General features: G+C 41.3%; 1 protein-coding gene and 1 pseudogene across 2 annotated transcripts; both read right to left on the bottom strand.

The window, feature by feature from the left end:
* Positions 1 to 4,535: 4,535 nt before the first annotated feature.
* On the bottom strand, positions 4,536 to 8,139 carry LOC101732362 (serine/threonine-protein kinase N2). Of its 2 annotated transcripts, XM_031892950.1 has the most exons (9): positions 7,755 to 8,139; positions 7,052 to 7,534; positions 6,475 to 6,977; positions 6,260 to 6,322; positions 6,039 to 6,115; positions 5,729 to 5,871; positions 5,500 to 5,607; positions 5,335 to 5,415; positions 4,536 to 5,183 (listed from the first exon to the last, which is right to left on the bottom strand). In XM_031892950.1, exons 3-9 carry the CDS (start codon positions 6,696 to 6,698, stop codon positions 5,001 to 5,003), a joined length of 879 nt encoding a protein of 292 aa, XP_031748810.1. In that variant the 5' UTR covers positions 6,699 to 6,977; positions 7,052 to 7,534; positions 7,755 to 8,139; the 3' UTR covers positions 4,536 to 5,000. The 2 variants fall into 2 exon arrangements, with proteins under 2 accessions (XP_031748810.1, XP_004918050.3); XM_004917993.4 differs by lacking the exons at positions 7,052 to 7,534; positions 7,755 to 8,139 and having other exon boundaries at positions 6,475 to 7,032.
* Positions 8,140 to 11,373: 3,234 nt separating this feature from the next.
* LOC116407807 lies at positions 11,374 to 12,422 on the bottom strand (annotated as a pseudogene).
* Between the last annotated feature and the right edge of the window lie 6,713 nt (positions 12,423 to 19,135).

The following is a 19,135-nucleotide window of genomic DNA, read 5'->3' as shown; positions in this document are numbered from 1 at the left end:
GCATGGAAGTTTGCGCTAATGTAAAGCAGATATTGTATAGGCGGGAAGGTGAAACTCAGTGGTAGAGGGTTTGGCCGCAGGTAAGGGCGGCAATACGCGGGAGTAGGGCAATTCCTCAGCAATATGGCTGTGTCCCCTGAATGAACACTGAGGGGCAAAATTAGAAAAATGTGAGTTTATAACTTTAAGGAACCCTGTAATGGGGGACGTGTATTTTTAAACACATCAGTTAATGGAGCTTCTCCGGCAGAATCTGCATTGTAATCTGCTTTTGAAAAACTCAAACAGAATTTTTTTATATTTAATTTTTAAATTTGACATGGGGCTAGCCATATTATTCATTTCCCAGGGTGCCACAGCCATGTGATCTGTGCTCTGATAAACTTCAGTCTCACTTTACTGCTGAGCTGCAAGTTGGAATGATATCCCCCCCCTCCCAGCAGCCGATCAGCAGAACAATGGGAAGGGAGCAAGATAGCAGCTCCCAGAATAGCACTCAATAGTAAGAAATCCAAGTCCAGCTTGGGACTCCTCCAGTTACATGGGAGTAGGAGAAACAATAGGTTAGCTGAAAGCAGTTCTAATGTGTAGCGCTGGCTCCTTCTGAAAGCTCAGACTCAGGCACACTTTACTGGCGGGATGGCAGACGCGGCGGGGCGATTTCAGGAAATCGCTGAAAAAGACTCACGAGTCTTTTTCGGCGATTTGCGCGAAATCGCCCCGCCGCGTCTGCCATCCCGCCGGCGACTTACATGTTCGCCGGTGGGATGGCAGGAGTAGGCAACTCGGGGAGATTAGTCGCCCGTGAACAGGGAGTTTTGCCGCGGGCGACTAATCTCCCCGTGTGCCAGAGCCCTTAGAGTCAGACTGAGCTAGCTTTCTTGCAGCCATGTGAATGAGGGCATCATGGAGCTTACTAACATAGGAGCTAAGTGTCATAGAATCAGCAATTGGCTTTGATCAGATGAGAAATTGCTATGAATAACTGCCCTGGGCGAAAATGTTATATGTGCTAGCGAATGAGCTCCCATAAAGCCCTTATGGAAGTGCTCTGCCCGTAAGCACTAAATTGTAAAAGGCAAAGCTCATAATCTTGTAACATTTACCAGCATACAGTATATTAAGGTTATCCACAACTGAAAAAAGGCATTGAAATGTGTTTGTTTTGCAGGCCAGGGGACACAGGATCCCTTGCACAGGATATTGTGTGACCAGGGTAAAACTGTGTCCCCCATGTTGCACCCATGGAATCTTCTATTTCCCTTAATTCCCAGTCCTTCCTATAGGAAATAAATATTAGGCAGTCCAATGGGCAGCGTTTTGATCTTCTTGTCTAGAGTTCCAAGGTCCTGTACTCCAGACATGCTAGGAGTTGTGGTTCTGTACAGGAGTTGTGGTTCGGCAGCTTATTGGCACGTGTAGGGGCAGGAACGAGGGACATTCCCGACCAATATCTGGCCTGAAATTGGGCAGATATCGATCGGGCAGGTTAAAAGATTTAGTCGGATCAGGGACCGCATCGGCTCGTTGATGTGGTCCCCGAACCGACTGCCCCATTGGATCGAATTGAATTAGCTTACATGTTCCCCGATATCGCCCACCCGTAGGTGGGGATATCGGGTGAAGATCCGCTTGCTTGGTGACTTCGCCAAGCAAGCGGATCTTCACGTGTATGGGCACCTTAAGACTTATACCCCACAGAGAGTTTAGGTAAATTCATCCCCGTGGGGCATCAGCCTAATGCTCAATCTTCTATGACCCGTCAATGGCTTTTAATTATTGTGGCTCTTCTGTTCTATTCAAGCCCTCTCTTATTCATCTCTCTGTCTCTCATTCAAACTACTGCCTGGTTATTGGGGCAAGCTGGACCCTAGCAACCATATAGCTGCTTGACAAAAATTAACAATTCAAAAACTGCAATTGTTAATTGTCTCAGAACATTACTGTGACATACTAAAAGTTAATGTAAAGGCAAACTACCCCTTTAACTACATGGCTATGGCACACAGGGTATATTGTTTAGGACACTAATTGCATATGTACTCCCTGCTACCTTTCATGGGAAAATCACTGACAATCAAAATACTCTATGCGCCTAAGCTGAGCATATTGTTTGTGATGCGCTAGCACTTTTGCCATTTGAGATATGCCATTTAAGGCTCCCAGAATAACAAAAATGAAAATAAATCAGCCAGTAACAGTATTGTTAGCAGTGCTGCTCCCAGATCTTGGGCGTGTCTGCTTTGCACACATGATATAGTGAATTATTGGGGTCACTATTGAGTCTCTAATACTCAAATGGAAGAACAGCACAGCATTGCCTTCATGAGCAGACATGCCATCTAACTCTGTGTAATTAAGGGCATAATGTTCCACTGGGGGCATTTTGAGAGTGTTTTTTAAATAAAAATCTTAAAACAAAAAAAAAAATCTGGAACTGAAGTATTGCCACCCTAAAGGCATGGCTTTAGCTGCCGTCTCTGGTGCTGGCGAACTGGTTAGCCTACCCATTCTTTCTTTTATTGACCCTGATTTTTTTTTGTTTCAGGGTTCTGTCTCTGCCATTGGTGGTTCTATATCAGCCTTATGGGCATTTCATTGCGTCCTTCTGCCATATTACCAGTAATGATGATGAAGAACTTGATGATACCATTCTTTTATTGAAGCAGGTAAATATTTAGGGGCATTGGTGTATATCCCAAAGGCTGCTGGCTTTTTATAAGTGTGTAATTTCAGATGTCAGATTTAACTGCTTTTAGTAGTCAGATGAATTTTTCAGCACTGATCTCTAACACCCAATCTGTTTGGTAAGTCCGCAAAAACAGGACAAGCATCGCATTGATTTTAGCAGAATGCATAAATATAGAGATAGTAAATTATTTTTATATCAGAACATCATACAATGTGTGCCTTCCATATTTCTATTGCCTTAATATAGGGCACCCATATGCAGATATCATCTTGGTTTCCCTCTGAACAAGTTTGGCTCACATGCAAAGGCCTAATTGGCCAATGTGCCACCTGCATGGTTGAGGTACTTCCTGGGATTCATCTATTGCGCCACATTCATTTATCTGTAGAGTGCCAACATTTTGTGTATCATGGATTTATATTGGACTGACACAATAATGCATCACATTACAGAGACTGTCCATTATTCACATCAGTCCCTGCTTATAGTCTAGGGCCCCTATCACATTTGTACACACTAGGGTCATTTTCATTACAAGTCAATTAACCTGGCAGATATGTTTCCATATGTGTCCTGTTGCCTCCAACCTGGAACATTGGGTCTCTTCCCTTTGTATCAGTGTAAATGTATTGGTATCTCTTTGTATTAATTTGAACCTACCCTGTAAGGAAACACAGAAATCATAGTCTTCAAAAATAGCATGTTTTATTTTCATATATTTACATTGTTCTTCTAGTGTCATACATAAAGTTAGGTTTAATCATTAGGCAAAAGTGGCATTTAGCCAGGTCCATCAGGATAGGGGCGGCCACCATAAACCATAACGTTCGAATGCAGCATTGCTCAGAAATGGCAGACCCTCATTTTTATCAGGTGACATGGCTCTTCAGCTCATCCTGTCATTTCTCCCCATTTCTGGATGGGGTTGCAGATGAGACGCCTGGTGGAGCTCGGCAGCAATGGCTTCTTCCTGGCCGAGGTTCCTCAGAGAGCTCTGTAGGGAGTTACATGAGATTTCCTTTCCCTGCAGCCGTTCCATCTCATACCTGGAAAATAAACAGAAATAATTAGATATAAATGGTCACTAAGGGGAACTACTGTGAAAATGTAATATCAGCTTCAACTCCTTGTAATAAGAAACTGTATAAGTATAATCAATAAAATCAGTCACAGTTTCTGACAAATCAAATTCCTCTTCTCTATCCCCCTCTCAGCAATCTGTCTCTTTCCATGCAGGAGTCAGAGTCAGAGTTTGATGGGCATTTAGCTCTAATACCTCATGGTACATGCTCCCTTTGCCTAGACAATGTATCAGAGCTGTCTATCAAAATTACCGAAACAAAGTTTTCTTATAGAGAGACAGATTGCAGAGAAAGAGAGAGTGAAGAGTAACTTGGTAATTTCCATGAGATAAAGCTTATATTAAATTTCCATTTTCACAGTAGTTCCCCTTTAATTATAACCCAGGTTGATCTAATAGAAAATGTATTTTGAAAAACTTGAAATATATGAGAGCAGCTCCTTCCTGTCCTGGGTTCCTAGGAGAGCGCAGGGGAGAACTCGATAAGATTTCCTTTGACCGCAGTCGCCTCCATCTCACTCCTGAGAAACAGAAACACAGCAGCAATTTCATCTAAACGCCCATTAAACCTGAGATACAAGTTGGTCCAATATGAAAATACATTTTGACTTGAAATATTGGGTGTGAAATGAAAGAGTTGGTTCTTACCTTGGTACTAGACCTTTTTTGGCTGATGCAGATGGAGACGTTTGTGTAGTAAACTGCAAGTTTTTGCTGTGAAAACATTTGAAACTTTTAAAATAGCGCAATTATTTGTTATTATTTAACACGTACATAACATTTACTAATGGCTTTTAGTAACTGAACTTATAAAGGGTTTATCTGTAAGAACGTGGGCTCACCTGCAGGTACTGTTGTTCCACCATTAGGCTGTTCCTCCACAACTTGATGTCGGGGGATCTGATATCCATTTTGTACCAATGAGGCGTCTCATGTGTATCTGGGGCAGGCCCAGAGTGGCAATCGGTAGATTCTGGCAAATGCCACAAGGGGCTGTTCGGATCTCTGTACTTGAAATGCCAGGGTCTCTTTTGACTCTCAGTCCAGAACTCTGCCCCTTAAGGCTGACGTACAGATACTTTGGCACTGCCATTAGACTGTTCCTTCAGAAACTGATGACTTGGGGCATCTGATATTAACTTCAAGTCATTGAGGCTTCTGATTTGTATATGGACTGGCCCACCACCCGCCCTTTCCAGCCATATATCTGCCCCTTGCAATTGCCTCTCACTCAGCTGAATAGTCAAATCCTTCAAATAGCTCTTGTGCCTCTGGTGATATCGCTTCAGCTGGTGGCATTAATCCCCAGGCTTGGCATTCAGATTGCCTGGTACTCTCTGTAAGGCCACTGACATCTGGTTTAAATGGAGGCATCTGTTCTCTTTCAAGAAATTCTTCCCAATCAATATCCTGTAAAATAGATGATATTAAATAGCTACACACATAAAACATACAGATTACATACAAACACTGACAGATACAGGAGCTATAAAGGGCTGTGCTCATTAGAGATCCTACTGTATTCCTGGCTTGATGCACAATAATTACAATATAAACTTACTTCAAAGAATTCATGGGCTTTAACCTCTTCAGCACCGGCCTCGCTGGATCCGAGGCGATGACATGGATTCTTCTCCAGTAACTACAATAAATATAAAATCATTGTTAAATTGACAGAACCATCAGGCCCCATCCCAGTCCCACAGCCAAATTATCATCCACTTACTCTTAGTATTAGGCACTGAGCTTCCTCTGACAATTCCTCTGTCAGGGCAGGTTTGTCATTCCTGATGCTCTCAAATAATTCCATGTCATCTTCTGCATCAAATGGGAACTGAAACATGAATTATTAATCCTTTATTAAACCAGTGTTCTAATTTAATATTATAAGTATTTTAAAATCCCATTTATCATTATAATGGCAGTGATAGCTGATTTCTAGGCATTATGCTTACCTGGAACATGATCATGACATATAACACAACCCCAAGGGCCCACCAGTCAACGGCCCTGCTGTATGCCATCTCATCAATGATCTCTGGGGCCATGTAGCAGTTTGTTCCGCACCGGGTCTTACTGCGATCTCCATATCTGAAACCTTAAAGACAAGAAAACACAGTAAGATGATCTGTATCCCCTATCTGTGAGAGACTTCCCTCAGCTGCTTGCATACATACTGCACATACACAGATATATATATATAAAAATCACCCAAATCAACCCCAACTATTCCCTTATATGCTTTGCAATTATAACAAACGTTACCATCTTTGCTCAGGCCGAAATCCACGATTTTCAGATAGCCATGTACATCCACCATTAGATTTTCCAGTTTCAGATCTCTGAATTTAAAGAAAAATGAAAATAGTAGACATTATAGCGATGGGAAGACAGATATATTAGATATAAAGACACAGATCAGACTTTTCTTCAGTTTATATTGGATAATGTGATTTGTACAGTGCTATAAGAGCTGTAACACTTACCTATGAACAATATTGTTCCGGTGCAATTCCTCCAGGCCGAGCACTATACAGGCAGTGTAAAACCTACATAAAAAGGAAAATAATTCAATGAGTGATTTGATTCAGGACATATATGTGAGTGCTACTCTATGTGAATGTGATTGTCAGTGTGCCAGGACTCTCTGCCAGTCAGACACCTCAGTATTTCACATGGATCCTAATCCCATCCCACTTACATGGCTTTTGATTCCTCAAATGCTCCTTGATGCTCGAGCAGATGGCACAGATCACCTCCAGGAAGATACTTCATTACAAAAAAGAGGTGATTCTCACTCTGGAATGTGGCGTATAAGGAAACCAGGAATGGGTGCTCTGCGCTGGTAACCTTCTGAAGGATTCGCTTCTCCTTGAAAACACTGGGGGGAGAGAATATAAAACTGTCACTACATGCGGCCTGCATGGGGAACACTAAAATATCATTAAAAGATCATTAATCACTTTTTGTTTAAAGTAGCAATAAACTTTTATCATACTGACAACACTTTGCCATTTTTCTGTGCAGAGACAGCAAAAGCAAATCATTATAAATATAAATATATGACTAAATTAAAGATATTAGGAGATTGCAGAGAAATAGTAATGATGCCCATTTAACTGACCTCTTGGCAATAATCCTCTCTTTCTTGAGGGTCTTTATGGCACACAGTTGTTTTGTGTCCTTGTACTCTGCCAGGAACACCTGGAATGAGACAGTAAGGTCAGTGCCTATGCTTTAGCAGGGTACTAACCCTTATTAGAGACACAGCAACTCACCTTTCCAAAGGTGCCTTCACCCAATACTTTTCCCAGATTGAAGTTTTCCAGAGACATGACAGATCTGGGTATGGAGCTGAAAAGAAAAAACACCGTCATAATAACAATGGCAAGAAGAATGATAGCAGAATACTAATACCAGAGATTATGGTATAAAGCAATACCTGTCAGAGGGTCCGTCTGCTCCTAATAACTCGGCGTCTGACTCTGAGCCATTGTCAACCACTTCACACTGCAAAGGAACAAAAGTAATTATATATCATATGAAGACTGAATATTACAAGAACATGATATGCACATAATTTCTAAAGAATACATGGAATGTACTTACAATTGATGGGACACTAGAAGAGGTGGCAGTAAAGTTATCTACCGTGTCCTCTTCTGGCTCAAATCCACCCTCCTCCTGTGCTGGGATCATTTGTCCAACAGTGTGGGACATTCCAACCTCACTTTTCGGAGGCTCAATCACTTCAGGAGAATCTATAACAAACAACGTGGCATCATTAACACTGTACCCTGTGATTGTTATTGTAACCAGGACACCCCCCAACAAATATATATAATCAGGAAATAATAGATCATAATATATAATGTTACCTCTTTCCTCATTGTTTTACCAAAAATATCAATAGTGAATGAGCCAGGAACTCATAGTATAAACATTACAGGTGCATATTAGTCTCTTTATGATCACACTTACCCATTAATGGCACCGGGTGGTCGGGCATCTCTACAGTGGCAATGAACTCCACCGGAGGCTCCAGCACATCAGTAATTTCATGTATCTTCACAAATGTAGGTTCAGTATAAGAAAAGTTCTGTAAAGGTGAAGTGAAGAAAATTACAGAAAAAATATTAAACAACAAATCATTTATAATTGTGGGCAAAATGCTGTGCAAGTGACCATGTTTATTTTCACCTGCTGAAATGTTGTGTTTTCCATTATACACAAGCTATGCTATAACCTAAGTGCAAGTTTTATGCCCGTATGTGAATAGTGCACACTTTGCCCTGTGCCATTATGGGCATTAAGATGGTGGGCATGGGCATTCTCTTACATGTATATATTGAAAAAGAGAAGAGAATCCCTTTACCTTGGATTTAAAAGAAATACTGTGACAGCAACCCATCACCTTTTCTCCTGTAAAAGAAAGACATGGAATTAAATACAGGCCATGGAATCTGCTCAATGATGAATCTCCCACTATCATGTACTTACACATCTGTAATAAACATACATCATATAAATACACACAGATAGACAAATTATTTTTTTATTAAAACGCATTTAATCAGGTATAATCTTTGATGTGACAGGAAAAACACATTTAACACATTCCACTGTAATTTGTAGGTAGGGGAAGCCAAAGGGAAATTACTGACAGGCCCAGCACAGGGAGGCAAAGGCATTTACCCCGAGATATACTGTTATAATCACTCCCCTTCAGAATTCATTCCCCCGTGTCACCCATTATTGGTATGATCTGCCCTGCTCACACCAGGAAGCCATATTAACTATCTCACTCCCATAAGTCTCAGCAGGACCCACATTTCTCATTTGCTTTTCCCCACCCCATAGTTCCATGAAACACATCCCTGCAGATTTCTATTAATGTTATTAATGTAGTTTAATTACAATTTATTAGCCCAGCCATTAGCTGACTGCCCAACTGCCACCTTGGTATTTTATATTCAATGTCAATGACAGCTTTCAGTGAAGAAATCAATCTTATATTCTTATAAAAATCTTATAATCTTACAGAATATATAGGGAAATGTGTACAAAATTTTTTATAATATTAGAAGATATGTATATAAAAAGCACCGGTATCGCTATAATCTCAGTAGAATTCATGCCCCAATGAGATCAATGTATAAGGTTAAAAAGCTTCTTTTTAGCAGTATCAGCCTTTAATAAATCAAGCCCAACAACTGACATTGCCTCCTTAATAATAATAAATGATTAATGTAATTACAGGATTTATTTTGCATGTTTATCAGAGAGAGAGCAGGCAACAGGCAGGGATCTGTAGCTGTGCAGCTGTCTGCCAGCAGTTGGGCACTCACCTTAGTGCGCTCAGACAATATAAAACATCAGTCTATGGCAGCTTACAGCAGCTCCTTTGGCATTTACCAGAGTTTCCAGACCTGCCATCCATTATCAGTAATGGCTAAAGAATAGGGAGCCCATAACTTTGATATAATCAGCACTAATATTACACTAAATATAATATAAAGTAAACATTTGAGGAGGAAATATAAATGGGATGAATAAAAATGTATAGAGAAGTGCCAGTATTGCTGTAATTACAATAGAAAGCCACGTGCCAGTGAGCCCACTGGATATGGGCAAAATCATACTTCTTGTGCTTTTAGTTTTTATTCAGTGCAGCCCAAGGACTGGCAATGCCTCCCTATTAATGAATTAGCAATGTAATAACAGGATTCTTTCCATATTTAGCAGGAAAATGTACTTACAGTGAGAGCAGGCAACAGGCAGCGATCTCTAGCTTTGCAGCCAACTGTCAAAAAAAACAGTTGGGCAGTAAGGGCATCATGTGACACTGGCTGAAAGCATCGGTTGCTCTGTGACACTAGACCTGGAATAAACTGTGACAGTTATTACATTGTCCCAATAGCATTGCCATACTGTGTTACCTTATTTAGTACATTCAGCTGTGCCGGGTGTAGGCTCAGGGTCTCCATTCTGTACAGGGATGTAACCCAGTTCTAATCTGGCTCACAAAGTGGTTCCTAGTGGCTCCCACACAACTGGGGTTCAGAACCTGCGCTGGTGCGTGTGACTTTGCTGAAGACCCCTAATGATCAGCAAGCTGCTCCCAAATGAAGGGGGCTCCTTGCATTAGGGGTTTCAGCCAGATCTGCACTGAGGATGTGATTAGGGGAAAGTATAGATTGTTAAAGAATTTGTTATGGCATTAGGGGGAATCTGCACCCCAAAATTACTGCTTTATAAAGTTAGTACATATAATAATAATAATCATCTGATCTTGTCAGTGGTATGTAATAATCCTGTTACAGGCCAAACCTTAGGTGCCAGTGTAATTACTGTATCCATATAGAGCAGAGCGAAAATGCTACAGGATGTCCTAAAACAGACACCATACAAATAATAAAGATGTACATATACTGTCACATTTTTCTTCTGCCTGCATTTTATGGATGCCAGTGGAAGGGCCCTATGCCTAAATTGCCTATTTATTGACTTCTTCATAGTCTGCCCCAGGCTCCTCTCTTCTTTCATCTGCCATTTTTTTAAAAAAAAAAAACCGCTAAAACTTTGCATGAATAAAAGTGTTTTATAAGTACTAATGCTGATGAGCAGCGGCCATGACAGTTCTAAAATTATGTAACATGCGCGGCTGTGGCTGTTTGCACCCAGCAACAGATTTCATAACAAATTTGCATGGGTGTGCGTGTTTTTTAACCCCTTTCTAATTTAGCCCCAAAAGAAACAGTAGACACAGAGCAATTGGGCGTAATTTGATGTTACAGGCCCCACAGCAAATTCAATTTAGGGCTCCCAAGACATTAATATACATTAGTAAATTGACCTGTTCTACCAAGATATATTGAAATTTCTCAATTATTTAGGGGCCTTCTGGGCCCCTTACACTACAGGGCCTTCTGCAACCGCAGGGTCTGCTTCCTCTATAGTAACGCCCCTGCAGAGCAGCTCCTAGCAGCGACAGATACAGGAACGGTACAAAGTCTTTTATCAAAATACATTTATTAAGAGTGTATAGTGGGGCAGCGCTACTCTGTCACAGGAACAGCGAGAAGTCTTCAGTCAGGGAGAGCGTTCTGCAGCCGGACAATAGATTCCTGCCGTCCCAGGGAGAGCAGCATTTCAGCAACACTTGGCCCGTGCTGGAGAAACACAGATAAACAGGACAGGGTTACTGGGTCACATTAAATATAACAAGGCAAAAGCAGTAAGAGGTAGGCCCTGGCATTTCTGGGTTTCTGGGTAGGCCCTGGCATTCCAAGTACACAGAGGGCCAAACAGCGCCCCCCACCAGCCCAATAAATAGTGACTGTCTATGGCATCTTACAGCAGCCCCTCTGGTATTTGGCAGAATCCACAGATTGCCAGTCCGGGCTTGTCCAAATCCAACAGCGCAGAATGGGTGCTGGTTTTGCCCAGTGGTGTAATCACCCCTAGAATGCCTACACACTTATGACCCCTCATATTGTCCCACTCTGTGCCCTATAACAAATCTTCCCTGAATGTGAGAAGAAAAAAAAATACAAGCTGAATATTGTTCTGGTTCTCACCATTAAGGACATTAATATTTTAAACTGTACATTCCAAGTCTGACCCTAGCAAATTCCACCTGAGGAGTGCCATTGTGCAGAGCTCTACACATCTCTTGCTAACTCTTTCTGGCCACTGTTACCAGTAAATCCTGAACCGCAGTTGGTGATGAGGTCCAGAAGGGCATCAGAGAGGTAACCACTGTGCACATAATGCTGGATAAAGATATCCCCTTGTCGTTTAGAAAGTTTGGAGCCGTCCTTGTTAAGCAATAAAGGGAGATGAGCAAACTGTGGTGGCTGCCAGCCCAGGGCTTGATACAAGAGTAGGTGTTTGGCTGTGGAAATCAGCCACTCCGCTCCCCTGAGCACATGACTCACGCACATATGGTGATCCTCCACTACATTAGCTAGATGATAGGTGGGGAAACCATCTCCTTTTAGAATCACTGGGTCGCCCTCCACACTGGCCACATCCAGCCGTATACGAGATCCTGAAAGGGCTGGGCGCCCTCTTGCAGAAAGAAACGGATAACAAAGGGGGAATTGCGGGACAGCTTCTCCTCCACTTGTTTGGGAGTCAAATGCCGGCAGCGGTTGTCATAGCTTTTAAAAAAAAGAAGAAAAGAAAAGATATGTGTTTGACTTGAAAAAAAAGACAAATGGCTAACACTAAGCATGACATTAACCACATATTGGGTTTGCACCAATGGGTGTTTTCAGGTTAATGAATATCAGTATTTTTACTATTTGTGCTCATTCCCATGGGTACAGACCCACCATCACTGAGCACCAACATTACAAACAAACCAGCAAGCTCTTACCGTGGCGTCTGCCTGTTTCGCATCGCTTCTCTTTTCAGCAGCTCCAGTCTTTGTGGGGTACAGAAGCAACGATATGCCGCCCCACTGTCCAGCAGTGTTTGTGCCGCCACATGGTAGAGATCAAGGCGCTTCGACTGCTCATAAGGACCACAGGGCCCGCCGTGCCTCGGACTCTCACCTGGTGGGATACCTGATAAATGGTGAAGAAGAGAAAGATGGCCCCTTAATGAGAAAACACTTTTAACAATTGCTTCCCACTGTTTGATTCAGCTCAAAATACCAATCAGAAATTCAGTAATTGTTTCAATAAAGTGATTTGTGCTAAAGAAATAAGAAAAGTGCAATTATTTGAAAGTACTAGCTTTTTCAATACTGTCTAAAGAAAATTCAATTCAACAAAGTGCAAGTGCTATGGCTTTGTATTCTCACAATTTCTCTTCAAACCCATCAATTGATGACTGAATAAATTAGATAAAAATGTGCAGGTTTTTTAAGTACCAATTTTCTATAATCTCACTTAAGAAGATCTTTGGAGATCATCCAATCAAATGCATGTGCTATTCCTTCAAAACCATTAATTAAAAAAGTGCTAGTGCCACAAATCCAAATATCACCATATATGTGTAGTTTTCTTATTAAAAAGTCAAACATGAATAAAATACTATTAAATCAATGAATTAACAAACTATCAGCCAAATTATTGATTGATATTCACCTTATTAGGTATTATAGAGAGAAAAGGAAGATTCAAGAGGTGTGGAGATATCCCAGTTGTGTTTAACTATCTCAGTTTTTGCTGACTAATTAAAGGGATACCATAAAGCAAAGATAAGGCAGATACCAAGTGGCTGCGGTCTCAAAGTTTACCTTGCCTAATACTTGCGAAAGGACTAAATTATCCTATAAAACCGCAAACCTCAAGGATCTTGGAGGGAAAACAGTGTTAAGATAAATGTTAAGGAGAAAGAGTTTTTAAAATCACAATTAGAAGGCATGGTCAGCTTAAGCTGCACCTTTTTTTCAATTAAGCCACCCAGCAGCCACCCACACAACCTCAAGTATCAATTTGGCATACCAGTAGTAAAATATGTTCATATATTAAAATCAAAAAGACCATCAAATGTTAAACAATCTGCTCCACAATTGTGGATGTGATATTACCCCCCCCCCAGCAGCCGATCAGCAGAACAATGGGAAGGTAGCAAGATAGCAGCTCCCAGTAGGTATCAGAATAGCACTCAATAGTAAGAATAACAAGTCCAGCTTGGGACTCCCCCAGTTATATGGCAGTAGGAGAAACAATAGGTTAGCTGAAAGCAGTTCTAATGTGTAGTGCTGGCTCCTTCTGAAAGCTCAGACTCAGGAACACTTTACTGCTGCGCTGCAAGTTGGAGTGATATCCCCCCCCCTCCCAGCAGCCGATCAGCAGAACAATGGGAAGGGAGCAAGATAGCAGCTCCCAGTAGATATCAGAATAGCACTCAACAGTAAGAAACCCAAGTCTGGCTTGGGACTCCTCCAGTTACATGGGAGTAGGAGAAACAATAGGTTACCTGAAAGCAGTTCTAATGTGTAGCGCTGGCTCCTTCTGAAAGCTCAGACTCAGGCACAATGCACTGAGATGGCGCCTACACACCAATATTACAGCTAAAAAAAATACATTTGTGGTTTCAAGAATAAAATTTTAAATGAGTGAATTATTTGCTATGTAAACAGTGTAATTTAGAAATAAAATTCATGACAGTATCCCTTTGATACATAAAAACTCACCTGCGTTCTGTTTATGCCTATGGGATTGAGTTCTAACTTTCACCCATTGATAATTACGCATCTAAATATTCCCTAGAATTGAATAGAATGTAGGTGGCTTTTCTGTATAGGGCTCTAAGGGGCCCATTTACTTACTCACGAACGGGCCGAATGCGTCCGATTGCGTTTTTTTCGTAATGATCGGTATTTTGCGATTTTTTCGGAAAATTATCGCGACTGTTTCGTTACCAATACGATTTTTGCGGAAAAACGCGAGCTTTTCGTAGCCATTCCGAAAGTTGCGATTTTTTCGTAGCGTTAAAACTTGCGCAAAAAGTTGCGATTTTTTCGTAGTGTTAAAACTTGCGCAAAACATCGCGCCTTTTAAGTTTTAACGCTACGAAAAAATCGCAACTTTCGGAATGGCTACGAAAAACTTGCGTTTTTTCGCGCAAATCGTATTGGTAACGAAAAAGTCGCGATAATTTCCGAAAAGTCGTAAAGGCGCCGAAAAAATCGCAAAAAATACGAAAAAGTCGCAAAATGTTCGTTTTCCAATCGGAATTTTTCCAATTCGGTCGGAATTCGTGTCTTAGTAAATCAGCCCCTAAAACTCACATTTTGATAAATCTGCCCCCAAAAGCAGAGTCCCCCTAAGGCCAAGCTGGGAGTTCTGATTGGCAGAAGGAAAGAGGCTGGTACAGAGGTTGGCAAAGCAGGGGCGGGAACAGCCTCTCTCCATGACATTGGAAAGGAGCCATACAGAAACTTTCCCACATCCCTCTGTGCTAGTCCTTTATGCTCTACATGTTTTTATACGTACTATATGCTCTCCTAATATTGCAGCCCCTTCCCTGAGCCTGTTGTGCCCTACTATGCACATTAAACACAGTACAGGAGATTAGTCGGCCACAATAAAACTGCTATCACAGGCAGCTAATCTCCCCAAATAGTTACCTGTAGTCCACTGGTGAGGGTAACCTTTTCTTGAAAGCAATATAGGCCTCTCTACCCGTGTTACTGAACATCTCAACCAATACCACTGGCATTAAGGGTCAGTTTTAACAACAGGACCGGTAAGATATAGGTGGCAGCAATAGTTAAAATGACGCTTATTTCTAATTGCCTTCCGTCCGGGAGAGTCGCTCATTATAGGCATGCACGTGACCAAACTTGGCCGCCTGGTGGCATAGTACTTGCTAAGGGCTTTTTGTGCCCAAAATATTGTTTCCCCCAGCCAGAGTGCATGATCTGTTAGCCCGCGCCTCCCAAGTGGGAAACAAATTTGCTATGGTAGGTGCTCTTTAACTGACCTTAAAGGAGTTGTAAACCCAATCATTACACTGTCCCACTGTGCCCCCTAGTTTTGCTATAGAAGTTGTCAAAAAACATAATTATAGATGCAAGAAAATTTACCAATGAGCATTCTACTGACCAAAAACCTCATTATAAATGCAAGAGAAGTGACCAATGAGAACACTGATTTCCAGCACTATGTCAGGCATCTTGCTGGTATCTTACATATAGAGATAATTATGTTATTTTTTTCCCTTCATTATATGACACAGGAATCAGACATGGGGATAAAGAACAGACTTGTTCAGTGCTGGGAAACTGTGCTTATTGCTCCCAACTCCAATTGCAGGAACAAAGAACAGGGAGCCTTATTTACACAGATCAGCTGGGATTCTCATTGGAGGATTTTTTGCATTTTAATGCAGCCGCTGGCCCTGGAGATTTGGGGAAAAGTTTAGGAAAAGTTCTATTGTGCAATATTGCTTTAAGAATACAACCCTGATGTTGCTGGACTACAGCTCCCAGCATGCCTCAACTTTATTATATGTTACATTATTGTGGGGTTTGTAGTCCACCAAGTTTGGTTGAGCAGTGCAGCAGGGTTTTTTACCCCTTTAAGTTTGGGGTTCTACTGAGGTTTCAACCAATTGGAAAGCTATTTTGGGCCATGCCCCATTACACCCCTGCTCACACCTCCTATCATTATCACAGCTCAGCCCTACTGGGGGTCATTTATAATGTCTGCGCATATTTTTTTTGCAAATGGTTGTTTGCGCATGTATTACCCTAAACACTTGCATTTTGCACTGCTGTGCCCGTCTTTCCTTTTTTTGCGAATCGTAATGTGCACAAACATTCGCAAATGAGATGCCCTCAGCACGCATTTATTATGAGTGAATATAGCGCCGATATTCTCTCGCAATTTGCAAAATCAGTTTAGCGAATATTTTTTATGCCACTAAAGCTGTAGCGTACCAGATGCAGAGTGTGCACAAAAATATTAGCAAATTCGGAATATTGCATCTTTATGGGGGTACTTTGCCCCCTCTGCCCAAGGACAGTGCTGAACACTATAAGGCACATACTCTACACCTGCCATTGAACAGCCATGAAGTTCAGTATTCCTATTCACAAGTGCAACGGTTTTCCATAGAAGCAAAGACGAGATACTTTGCATTCAGTATTTATAATGAAAAATACTTAAATAAAAAAAAGTTCGCAAGATATAATTTTTGCACACAAACCCCAATTGTTTTGTTTTCTCTGCTCATAAAATATCCAATATATTTCTTATTGCACCATTTTTCTGGTATTTTATCATTTCAGCCACTAGGTGGCAATGTTAGCTAATGTGCAGCACAAATCGGGGAATGATAGCTTAGATTTTCCTGATTTTTGTTCCATGTAGAATGATTCCTGTGATGCATTAAAGGTAAAGTCTGGTTATCGCTTTATCTCTTAAACATGAAAATGCTTGTCTGGGACTTCTCCAGAGTCAAATGAAAATGAATGGATTTGCCTACTTGCAAAAATTGATTAAAAGGGTACTCTTGGAACAATCAGGGATACCTTATATTGAAAGGTATAGGGCTGGTGTTTAATGCAATCTGTACAGCAGCCCTATGCATTAGTATGAGCTAAACAAGCACACAGATTTTTTTAATCATCTAAAGCATTACTGTCTGTGTTATATCCATAATCATAGTAAGATTTAGTCGTGTTGCTTCAGCAATCCTGCAGTCGAGCCCCCCCCCCCAAAAAAAAATACAATAGGGTGCAAGGGGCATTACTGGATTCTATGCCAAACTGGCTCTGTTTTTCAGGAATATATTAAAGGAGAAGGAAAGGCTAATAAAGAGTTAATCCCAAGCTGCAGGCATACCTTCAGTTCTCTCAATAGTGCCCTTAAGTCTCCCCAAATTTCTCCCATTCAGATGATCAGAAGCCAAACAGGAAAAAAAAACACTGAGCTGGGTAAAGAAAGTAATCTGAAGGCCTGTAGATTCATTAGGGGAGCAGGCAAGAGTTATTAGTACAGAGACATATTGTCCGGCAAACAATCAGCAATAAGCACCTAATAACCTTGTATGAGACCTGGTCACACAGACTTTGAGAGGTTAGAGTAGTAACAGGTGTTAAGTTGGCTAGAGGTCTAGTAACCCGTAGCAACCTATCAAATGTTTGATTTTGTTTTTATAGAATGTTATTGCCATACCACCTCAAGGAGTAAACCCAATAGAAATGCTAAGGAGGAGGCTAAAGGTCAGGGTTGGTATATGGGTTGTGTCCCGTCCCATATCAAATAAAAAACAGTGATCCAAGTTCAACTGCCTAGTTGCCACATTTTCACAAAGGGTGACAGCTGTAATTCTAATAGAAGTGAGTTGAGTGACTCGCCTGAAAGATCGTTTGCACCCTCCATTGACGTTCAGGGCTGAATCGTCAGTTATGGAGGCAGAAACAATAGGAATTCTACCCCTATCTGACGCAGCTTTTGATTTTGTCCCCACCAATCAACGAGGCGACTGATATCCAAGGCTTTTGCGATATAGATTGCCTCAAAAATCCACCATAAACGCACCGAATATCACATGAAACCTTGTTTCGTACAATAATATCGGTGCGTGTATGGCCAGCTTATGTTGTGTGTAGCCTATGTTTGCTATACTTTATGTATAATAAAGGCACCACACAGAAATCCCTTTGAACCTAGATTGGTGTATCTTTATCCTTACCCATCTATATTCTTCTGCATCTCCGTTTTTCCCCATCTCTTCTCAGCTCTGTATCTGCTCTCCCCCCTTTCTACTCTCACACGATGGGAATGACACATTACATCTGGGGGTAGCTGGATCCCTCTATTTTGGGCCATTTACGTGTTCAAATGGTTTCTTACTAGATAATAACAGCTTTTTAGCTGGAAAATAGGCCTCTGCTGTCGGTGGTGTTTTATATTACATATGGATATATATATATTATGGGTTGCTTCTCACACGTAGCATTGGAAATTCCCATGTTGCTCTTAGATAAGGTTCACTATAAATATAATATAAAAATGCTGTGTATTCTGGTACAGGATCTGCTATCTGGAAATGTCATTCAGAAAGCTCTAAAAAATGCCCATGTTATTCCCCATACTGTTATCTTTTAAACAAACGTTTTGGTGCTAGAGCACTAAGGGGTGCAAAATCATATCCATTAGTACCTGGGGTTGGGGCATAGCTGTGACCTGCACTCTGTGCTCCGTTAGCCATTAGGGTGAGATTGTGGGTGAATTTGCTTCCCTAGATATAATAACTATGACTGAATGACTGTTAGGCTAATGTCATTTATAATTGTGAGCAGGGAATATGACACCTGGATTTGTGGGAAATAGAATTACTCCATTGTTGAAATCTCTAGTAATCGCTTGTTAGGAAAAGACGAGCGACTGGAACTCGTTTTTTAAAAATCTCAGCGACTAATTCTCCCCGTGGGATATTAGACATATGCCAATATTTTCCTATGCAACTGAATAGGAAAGGTTAGGCACCCTCTTGCCAAAAACAATTTATTTTTAAATGGTAATGGAGATACATGTTATTTCACAAACTGGACACCCTTCCACTTGTCCAGGGAGAAACACTGCTTTTGACCCTAATCAGCCATTACAAGTCGTTCCCAGTTGAAAACCCAAAGCCTAATAGAATCTTTGACGCCCCAAACTTTAGCTGAAGCTAAACCACCATGGGCTCCTCTAAGTGTGGATGGGAAAATGAAGCCAATTGATGCCTCCAAAGCAGGAGAATGCTATATAAAATGGTAAAACTCTTCCAGCTCACAATGTCCACTCTCTGTAAAGTCATCAGGACATGGCAGTTCAGGGGAACAGTGAAAGTTGAGGCAGGATCTGGAAGACTTTCAGAGAGAACTGCTCCCCTACTGGCAAAGACCC

This window comes from Xenopus tropicalis, chromosome 9, assembly GCF_000004195.4.
Source record: "Xenopus tropicalis strain Nigerian chromosome 9, UCB_Xtro_10.0, whole genome shotgun sequence".
NCBI classification, from domain to species: Eukaryota; Metazoa; Chordata; class Amphibia; order Anura; family Pipidae; genus Xenopus; species Xenopus tropicalis.
Note: the sequence above shows the minus strand (reverse complement) of the source record. Positions and strands in the feature narration are given on the sequence as shown.

What these genes read in the sequence shown, in the direction of transcription:
- LOC101732362 (XM_031892950.1), bottom strand. Translation starts at nt 6,698, where the DNA reads ATGCAGGCCGCATGTAGTGACAGTTTTATATTCTCTCCCCCCAGTGTT. An exon ending in ATGTCATGATCATGTTCCAG is followed by an intron (nt 5,608 to 5,728) that starts GTAAGCATAATG and finishes TTCATGTTTCAG; the next exon opens with TTCCCATTTGATGCAGAAGA. An exon ending in CTCAGTGCCTAATACTAAGA is followed by an intron (nt 5,416 to 5,499) that starts GTAAGTGGATGA and finishes TATTTATTGTAG; the next exon opens with TTACTGGAGAAGAATCCATG.